The sequence below is a fragment of the Echinops telfairi genome, unplaced genomic scaffold (genome assembly GCF_000313985.2).
Source record: "Echinops telfairi isolate 266 unplaced genomic scaffold, ASM31398v2 ScPeMD7_7469;HRSCAF=8507_1, whole genome shotgun sequence".
Classification (NCBI taxonomy): Eukaryota; Metazoa; Chordata; class Mammalia; order Afrosoricida; family Tenrecidae; genus Echinops; species Echinops telfairi.
The window spans coordinates 108,621,298-108,631,337 of record NW_022111373.1 but is presented as its reverse complement, the minus strand read 5'-3'; the positions used below and the strand labels follow the sequence as shown (position 1 = coordinate 108,631,337).

The 10,040-nt window shown below is 38.9% G+C and overlaps 1 protein-coding gene across 1 annotated transcript in view; it reads left to right on the top strand.

Annotated features, from left to right (window-relative positions):
* The window catches only part of RIMOC1 (RAB7A interacting MON1-CCZ1 complex subunit 1), a 22,397-nt gene that overhangs the window by 5,919 nt on the left and 6,438 nt on the right, over nucleotides 1–10,040 (top strand). Inside the window, exons 3-5 of the mRNA XM_004716941.2 lie at nucleotides 3,274–3,420; nucleotides 7,176–7,307; nucleotides 8,310–8,424. Coding sequence (XP_004716998.1) covers nucleotides 3,274–3,420; nucleotides 7,176–7,307; nucleotides 8,310–8,424 — 394 coding nt within the window. The remainder of the gene's footprint in view (nucleotides 1–3,273; nucleotides 3,421–7,175; nucleotides 7,308–8,309; nucleotides 8,425–10,040) is intronic.

Here is a 10,040-nt window from a genome sequence, read left to right as displayed (position 1 = left end):
ATACTAAACCTATAAATGTATGCACATAGATCTATTTCCCCATCCTCATATAAATATATTTGCATATGTACATGTCTTTATCTAGACCGCTATAAATGCCCTTTGCCTCCTAGCTCTTTCCTCTATTTCCCTTGGTTTTCCTCCTTTCCCACTATCGTGCTCAGTCCCCACCAGGATTTCAGCACTTCCTCTTTGTTACATTCCCCTTGATCATGCCCTACCAGGCCTCCCACACCCACGTCACCACCAATTTGGATATGATGATTCTTTTCAAAAAACTCTCAGGACCCATGTTTTTTATCTAAAAACTGTACAAAAAGCTACAAAAACCAAGAAAATTGTAACAAAACGCTTGGAACACAGCCGCCAAAGATTGAAACAACCGTACTAACAACACCCAACTAATGCTGAGTGCCTGGAAACACGAATTGCTTCTGTTTACAAAAGAAACATAAAGTACTGGAATTCTGCTGTACTTTCTCTCAGGAGCTTCCTAAAAGTTTTGCTTTCAAATGTCATGCTTGAATGGGCCTCTTGACATCTATTCACAACTCCCAAGGTATTACTCGAATTTGGGAGTGGTTTGTTTAGCTCCCAATCCTTTCAGGCAACTGCTTGTGCTTTTACATATAATGGGTGCCATCGGTTCTCTCACTTGGGCGTGTTCTAAATATTTTCCCTTATTTCTAGGAATAAGACACCTAGAGAGAGAAATTCAGATTTCCCAGGTCCTCTTGGGTCCACCTAAGACTTTGCATCAACAACTTAAGTTCTGTATAATGAATAATCTTGCCCAGAAGCTCTGGTGGCATAGTGCATTAAGATTTGAGCTACTAACCACAAGGTCAACAGTTCGTAAGCCTCCAGATGCTCCCAAGAGAAAAAAGAGGCTTTCTATTAAAGACTTTCATACCAAAGGAAACCAAAACCAAACTCACCATCTTCAAGTTGATTCTTATCATAGTAACCCAGTGGGACAGGGCAGAATTGCTCCTATGGGTTTTTGAGCTTGTAACTCATTGTGGGAATAGATAGCCTCATCTTAGTCCTGCAGAGGGCTGGTGGTTTTGAACTACTGACATTGTAGTTCGCGGCCTAACGTATCCGTTGTACCACCAGGGCTCCTTACAAAGGAAACAGACTTTGGCAATTGGCTGGGGAGATGAAGTAATGGACTCCGTTGTTGGCGGGTGTTTACTATGTTTACTATCTTCCATATCACCCAAGTTGTCTACATGAAGAGAAATGAAGGCGCGGATGAAGGGTCAACTATTGGGGGTTTGATTGGTAGTTTAAACTGTTGAATACAAAATTGATGATCTGAAATGTAAACCCTTACCTAATTTACAATTAAAAATTGTTATTAAAAATGAGATTCATAGCCTTGGAAACCCATAGGGCCAGTTATATTCTGTCCTGTGGGTCACAATGAGTTGGAATCCACTCAATGGCAGTGGGTTTGAAGTTTGGAATGGTCTTGGCATAGGTCTTCCATATAGTTAACAGCTATCACTTAAGGGCCATTGTGCTAAGTAGTGTTATAGAAGCCCTGGTAGTGTTGTGGGTTAATCATTGGGCTGCTAATGACAAGATTATCTGTTTAAAGTCACCAGCTACTCCACTGGAGAAAGATGAGGCTGGGATTGACCTTGTGGCAGTACTGTAGGTCCTTTGTTTTGTTTTTCCCCAGGTAATACTGTAAGTGCTTTATACTCATTCATTTTATTCTCAAAATAATGAAGAAACTGAGGCTTAACAAGATAAAAGTGACATTTTTGGTTGATTATGTGATTAGTGGTAGAACTGACACTAGAACCTGGTTTTCTTTCTCCTAGTCAAAGAAAGCAAAACTCACTGCCATTAAATCAATTCCGTGGAGTAACTTGTGGTTTCAAATTGCTGACCATGAAGTTAGCAGCCGTACGCTTAACCACTAAATAACCAGGTCTCCTCACTCTTAGTCTAGTAGGTTAAAAAGAAAGAAAAAGGACTGGGTAAGTGTGAGGTGTGTTTGCACAGACTCTCCTTTGTTCTTACGGAATGCTGCTGGTACTTAGTGTTTGAACAGCCTCATGGGAATGGTGTACTTCTTCCAGGTGCAAGTAAATATTTTCAGAGTCAGTATATAAGACGAGGTTTTTAACTTGATAAAACAGCCATTTAGAAAAATTTAGAATACACAGGGACCTGGTGGTGCAGCCGTTGATGTGCTCACTGCTAACTGAAAGGGTGGTGGTTTGAACACACCAGATAGCTACTTAGCTACTCTGTAGAAGGAAAGACTTGGCTTTGTGCTCCCATAAAGGTGACAGCCTAGGTCAACCCATGACTCAGGGCTGCCTCCTACTTCAGGGTTTCTATGAGTCCTAACTACTCAGTAACACACAACATCATATACATACCCCCATATGTGATTACACTTCATCATGATATTTCTTATGATTAATTTATAGTATTGTAACAAATCGCCATCTTATTTTTTGAAAGGAGCAAACAGCAAAAACAAACTGTCAGAGAGTTAATTCCAACTCATAGTGACCCAAGGTAGGGTTTCCAAGCTTACACATGTTTACGGGAGCAGACAGCCTGATCTTTCTCAGGTAAGAGTGACTGTTGGGTTTGCAGTGCCAACCCATTGCTTATCCCACAATACCGCAGAGCTCCTGAGGGAAGCATCATCATCGTGAATTTCGTATTTTAGTGAGGTACCCGTAAATTATTTCATAAGGTCTGCTTTGAGTTATGCTTACAGCCAGGCATTCTCTCGTTTTTTCTAATATAAATGCATGTTCCTGTTAGCTGCTGTTAATTCTGCCCTTGTCTCATAGTGTAAAAGAGCTAAATGCATAAACATTTATAAAAGAACTAAAGAATTCCCAGTTCTGCTCGCTCCCTATTATCAGCTGTGGATTGGAGTGTTCTGATTCATCAGGTTTTCATTGGTTGATTTTTAGAGGTAGGTTACCAGTCTTTTTTTCATCATCTTTCTTACTGTGGAAGCTCCTCACTGAAACCTGCGTAGCATCATAGCAACATACAAGTTTCCACTGACAGGTGGGTGGTGGCTATGCCTGGGCTGCTTTGGCCAGGAATTGAACATGTCTCCAACATAGGTGATAACTCTACCACAAAATCACCAAATTCTTCCTCAAATACTTGGTAAAGGTTTGAAATAACCTGGTAAATAAAGCATCTGCATATAAAGTTAAACTAGTCTCAGTTTTTCTTTCAAGATTAAATCATATGAAGTGTTTTTTTCTCTTATTTCTTCAGGCTATTTTGGACATGACATATTTTGAGGAGAACAAGCTAGTAGATGAAGATTTTCCTGAAGACTCTTCTTTACAGAAAGTAAAAGATCTACTCAGTTTCCTTTCAGAACCAGAAATTTTAGTAAAGGAAAATAATATACATCCAAAAGTAAGTTTTACAGTCCTTGAAATTATAGTGGTATGTTGCTAATTCTTACTATACTGTTCTTTAGAAAGTTATATTTTTCTTCTTGATAGAATCTGTCTCTGTTTTTGAATTCAGATGGAAAGAGGGAGGTATGAGAGTCTTAACACTTCACACGAATGTCAGCAGATAAAAGTCAACTGCACATAAACCCTTGGTCCCAACTCCTATAAAGACTTAGAAATAATGATCCGTAACAAATGGGTGCTACCTTGCTCTGCACATGATTCTTACTCCAAAGCCTGAACTCACTGCTAGCAAGTCATATAAAATGGGATATAGCCCCCTGGTGCGTTTGGGTTCTAAGACTATAAATCTTTATGTGAATAGAAAGTCTGTCTTTCTCCAGTGGAGGAGTTGGTGGTTTTGAACTGCTGATGTTGCGTTGAGCAGCCCCACTAGGTTGTGTTAGGGATGCTTTCTTGTGTCTTTAATGTTGTTTATACATAGAAATGTTTCCTAAATACTAAGACAAACATTTGACTTATGCCATATCTGAACCGTATCTAGGTATATAATTGACTTCAAGACAGATTTAGAACAGAACTCATTTGCGATCCTGCCTGTACATAATATGGTATTTGCATAACACTAAATCAGGTAAAATCCTATTTCACATGGACATTAAACGACCAAACCTAAAACCAATTCTGACTCATAGTGGCCCTATAGAACAGAATAAAACTATGCTTTGGGTTTCTGAGGCTGTAAATCTGTATGGGAACCGAAAATCTCAACTTTCTCCTGCAGAACTGTTGGTGGGATTGAACTGCTAACCTTGTGGTTAGCAGCCCAAAGCTTAACCTTCTACGCTACCAGGGCTCTTTACATTAAATGATACAAGATATATTTTATCAGATTTGTTTCAAGATATTTGTGTAATGGAATTAGATTTAATTGTGGTTCCTAATCATTTTCTAAGCACAAATATTTCATTTTTCTCCTTTTATCCAGATAATTGTATTTTCTTACAGTTCCCTAATTGGTTTCATAAACACTGTTCTTTGTTTGTTAGTCCTGTGCACTATTGCTAGGTCAGTTTGCCTGAAAGGGCAATGCCAGTGTCAAAACTCTGTTCTACTTTCCTGTTACGTGTTTTTTTCCCGTTATGTTTAATTACACATAGGATCCTTATTCTGACACTGCCTAATCTCTTATTGCTTCTCCACATATTAAAAACAAACGCACTGCCGCTTAGTGGATTCTGACATAGTAACCCTGTGTAGGATTTCATGGCTGTAAATTTATTTTTTAATCATTTTACTGGGGACTCTTAAAGCTCTTATCCCAATCCATCCATTGTGTAAAGCACATTTGTACATAGGTTGCCATCATCATTTTAAAAATATTTTCTTTCTACTTGAGCCCTTGGTATCAGCTCCTTATTTTTTTTCTTCCCTCCCCTCACCCTCCCTCTCTCATGAACCCTTTATATTTTATAAATTATTTTTATTTTTTCATGTTTTACACTGACTGCTGTCTCCCTTCACCCACTTTTCTGTTGCTCGTCCCCCTGGGGTGGGGTGGGGTGGGGTTATATGTCGATCATTGTGATTTGTTCCTCCTTTCCCCACCCCACCGTCCCCCTACCCTCCTGGTATCGCTACTCATTATTGGTCCTAGGGGTTTAGCTCTCCTGGATTCCCTGTGTTTCCAGCTCTGATCTATACCAGTGTACATTCTCTCATCTAGCCAGATTTGTAAGGTTGAATTGGGGTCATGATAGTTGGGGGGAGGAAGCATTAAAGACCTAGAGGAAAGTTGTATGTTTCATCGGTGCTATACTGCACCCTGTTTGGCTCGTCTCTTTCTTGTGACCCTTCTGTGAAGGGCTGTCCAATTACCTATAGATGGGCTTTGGTTGCCCACTCTACCCTCCCCCTCATTCTCATCAATAATGAATTTTTGTTCTGGGTCTTTGATGCCTGGTGCATAATCCTATTAACACCTCATGATCACACAGGGTGGTGTGCTTCCATGTGGGCTTTTTTGCTTCTCAGCTAGATGACCGCTTAGGTTGTAAATTTTTATAGAAACAGATAGCTTCATCGTTCTGTGGATCAGTTGGTGTGTTTGAACTTCTGACCTTGTAATTAGCTGTCCAATTCTTGCCAAACAGTTGCCACCAAGGTTGCTTTCTCTGTTTGTTAGATGTTTTTTGCCCCTGTGTACATTTTGCCATTGAATAGTACAAGAGCTTGCTGATCGCTAAGCTCCGGTACCCAGGACCCAATGACATAGTAATCATAGGTAGAGTTGCTAATTCTGTTCTGTTTCGGCACCCTCTTAAATCTGACAGCTTAGCATTAGAAAGATTTTTATGTATGATCTATTATGAAATGAGTATGAGTGTAGTATGAACTACTTAGAACTAGTGTGAAATGTCTCGGCACTGACAGGTACCTCCTATGTACTCACTCACTCCTTCACTGCCATCGCATTGATTCTGACTTAGAGCAACCCAAACTAGAACTACCCCTGTGGATTTTCGAGACTGTAAATCTTTATGGGAGTAGAAAACCTCATCTTTCTCTCTTGGAGCAGCTGGTGGTTTCAAAGCTCTGACCTTGCAGTTAGCAACCCAGTACATAACCCACTATGCTACCAGGGCTCCATTCCCAAGGCCTACTTCTTCAAAATAAGAAATCAAGAAAACAATCTAAAGAAATTTTGTTGTTTCTTTGTTTTTTATTTTAAAAGGTCTTCTCTTTATAGGAGAAAGTTAAGGAATAGTAATCCAGAACTTTGAAAATAGGCCAACCTATTATAAAGTAGCCTAAGGAATGAACCTGAACTATGTCCCAAAGAGTATATGTGAGGATAGTTATAGCAATAATTTATGATACTGAGTGTAAAAACTACCTCCAAGAGGGGAAATTTGTCACTGTACTGCAGTACAGCGAAAGTGATGGGATGTTGAATGTTGAGAACAAAGGGTCTTGACTTCTTAAAGTTTGATCTATGAGGGAGGGGACTTCGAAAAGTCAGTGAAAAAAATTGTGTTGTCTTTTCTTTTTTCCACAAACTTAGAAGCCCCGTTGTATGAAAAAGTAGGTTATAAATCTATGAGTATGTATTTGTGTTTTAAATGTAAGAGTGTGGTACAGATGAGATCCTGGCAAGTTATTTAGCCTATTTATATCTTGATAGCACCATTAAGGAGTCACTTGAAGTCACGTAGGAAACACAAGTCGCCGGTTTAACGAGCTGGAACTTGAGCTTCTTGAAAACAGATGCTTTGTGTGCTCATTGGTGCACTCCCCTCAGGACCCTGCTTGGCCACATATGCCTAACAGAGTAAATGTTTGCTGAAAAAATGAATAGATCTTTTTAAAGAATTTGATTCTAATTTTTACATGTAATTTTTCATTCATTTTTCTCAGTAGTAGTGCAAATAGCTATGATCTTGCTTCAAGTAATGTATTTCTGCAAAGTTATTTTTTACTCAGGTGTAGTACTTATATTTCAAGTATATTAAAGACTTGGCCACTAAAATATATTTCAAGTTGTATAAAAAAATTATTTGTAAATTGAGGACATTTTTCTTTTCATGTAGCAGTGCATTTTGATCTAGTTAATTGATTCAAACTAAGGCATTCCTGTGTTAGTAAAAGTGGGTGAGACGAGAGCGTTTTGAATTGCTCCATTTGTTCAGCATTGTCTTTGGTTTTACAAATGCCAAGCTCCTTTGTGTAGCGGTCACCTTCGGTGTGTTGCAGCATGGCGGTTTGCTTGGGGATGAGCTGCTGGAATGCCTGTCTTGGAGAAGAGGAGCCCTACTCTACATGTATTGTCATTCTCTGACCAAACGGAGAGAGTGGCTGTTAAGAAAATCTGCTCTGCTTAAAAAGGTAACCTTCCTTAGACATTGTTGATATTGATGTTTATTGTTTTCAGAAAGCTGTCTTTGGTGGCGTGGAGTGGAGTTTGAGTTCCAGGTCTTCTACTTAAAAGCTGTGTAACCTTAAATAAATTGGGGTTGTTGTGATGATAGAATAATAAACTTAAAGTTTTCATGAGCTAGATGAAAAAGATGGTGCTTTCTACTCCCATAAAAAGTTATTTTCTCCGAATCCCATAGAGGCAGTTCTATCCTGCCTGTAGGATCGCTATGAGTTGGAATTGACTTGATGGCAGTGAGGGTGAAGGGCAAGAAACTCCGTTTTGCTTAAAGTTCTTGATTTCCCCCCCCCAAATATAATTACATTATTTAGATTAATTCCTAAGCATATTTTTGGTAGGATCTGAAGAAAACATTTGGTTGTAGGCCTCTTTCTGCCAGCTGATCACTCCTAAAGAACTCACCATGATCTAGCTCCTAGATAGTGGGGTACCTTCTGATCCATCTTAACACTTCTGAACAATAATTAAATCTAAAGGCCACCCTCCCAGAGTTTTGTATCAATTAGGGTTCTCACTGAGCTGCTTTTGCAGTGATTTAGGTGGTTTTGGAAATGGGAGGTCACCCTTTGAGATGTAAATGTTTGACTCTGGTGTTTCTGTAATAAGTAAGTTTATACATACTTTAAATAAGTAACTGTAGAACCTGGCTATCATTTCTTCCTCTGATAATATATTTGGCCATGTACATTACAGAAATGTGTTCTTGGTTAAGGCTGTGTGTGTGTGTGTGTGTGTGTGTGTGTGTGTGTATATTGAGCTCTAACTAATTTGGGCATTTGGGGACATAGATTTGTATTATGATGTGAATTTTTTGTAATTGAAATATAACATCCAGTATATTTATAACTCAGCCCATTTTTTCCTGAGTGAAAAATGAGGGAAATTTACATAGGAAATTTCTACAATTTTTCCTATAATACTTTTGATTCTTTGGCTTTGCTTTCATTCAGTACCTTATTGATGGAATCAGTTACTTGCTACAGATGCTAAATTATCGATGTCCTATCCAGCTAAATGAAAGTGTTTCCTTTCAAGACCTTGAGACAGCTAAATTACTGAGTGAAGGTAATGTGATTCTTTTGAAGTTTTCAAAGTGTTTTAAAGCTTTTGAAGATGTTAAGAAGTTTATTAGATTTGATTCTGATTTAATTAAATTTCAAGTTTATAGGCAAAAAAAGGTCTTTTAAAGAATGTCTTCTTGATTCACTGACTCACTCTCACTCTCTCACTGTCTCACTCACTCACTGCCTCACTCTCACTGTCTCACTGGCTCACTCTCACTGCCTCACACTCACTCACTGGCTCACTCTCTCACTCACTGTCTGACTCACTCACTCACTGCCTCACTCTCACTCACTCACTCACTCACTCAAAAAGAAAAAAGAAAAAAAGAATGTCTTCTTGTGTAATAAAGGCAAATAATGCTATCTTCCATATAATAATTTTGGGAGAATTACATATTACACTTAGTTTCTATGCTCACATAACTCTGGTCAGTATTTATCAGAATTTCTATCTGGCTACTTATAACAGATACTGGAATTGACTTTCACAAAGTAGACATTTACAGTCCTTTCACATAGAAAAGCCCAGAGTTGGTATGGTAGCTTCATGGTGTAACCATATTTCTCCATTATTATTAGAACCAAAGCCCCTCAGCTTCAGTGAAGACATATAGAATACAATATAAATAAATAATAGTTTCTGGGTTTGTGCAGCATGAACGGCCCCATTTGGGATATGATTTCCATTAGAAGGATCCTAACATGTAAAAACCTAAAAGCCCTGATAACACTATCTACTTCAGTAAAGATTATAGCCTCAGAAGCCCTATACAGGTCACTATGAGTGGGAATTTACTTTGGTCCCTTCTCTTTTAGTAAAGAATCTTGATTTTATTTAAGACAGTATTGTTGGATAAAAGACTTATTCCAGGGTTCACTTGTGCCACCGGGCTTCCAAAAGTTTGTGGGAAAATTTCATTCTCTTCATTAAAAAAAAAAGAAATCCACAAACTTTCATTTTCCGACAGTTTCTGTCCAGCCCCCTGGCAGCTAAGAGAGCCCTAGTGTGCTGCTAAGGTAAAGCATTGTGCTATTAACCTAAATTTAGTGCTTCAAGTCCACCAGCCACTCCCACAAAGATTTACAGCATCGGAACCTTTTTTAAAAATATCATTTTATTGGGTGCTTGTATAATGCTTATCACAATCCATCCATCCATCCATTGTGTCAAGCACGTTTGTTGCCATCAACGTTCTCAAAACATTTTCTTTCTAGTTGAAGCCTCATTTTTCCCCTCCACCCTCAATCCCCCTCCCTCATGAACCCTTGACAATTTATAAATTATTATTATTTTGTCATGTCTTACACTGTCTGAGGTATCCCTTCACCCATTTTCTGTTGTCTGTCCCCCAGGTAGGGGGGGTTATATATAGATTCTTGTAGTCCCCCCCTTCTATCACACCTTCCTTGCACCCTCCCAGTATTGCCACTCTCACCACTGGTCCTAAGGGGCTCACCTGTCCTGCATTCCCTGTGTTTCCAGTTCGTGTCTGTACCAGTGTACATCCTCTGGTCTAACCAGATTTGTAAGGTAGAATTGGGGTCATGATAGTGGGGGCGGGGAAGCATTAAAGAACTAGAGGAAAGTTGTATTTTCATCATTGCTACACTGCACCT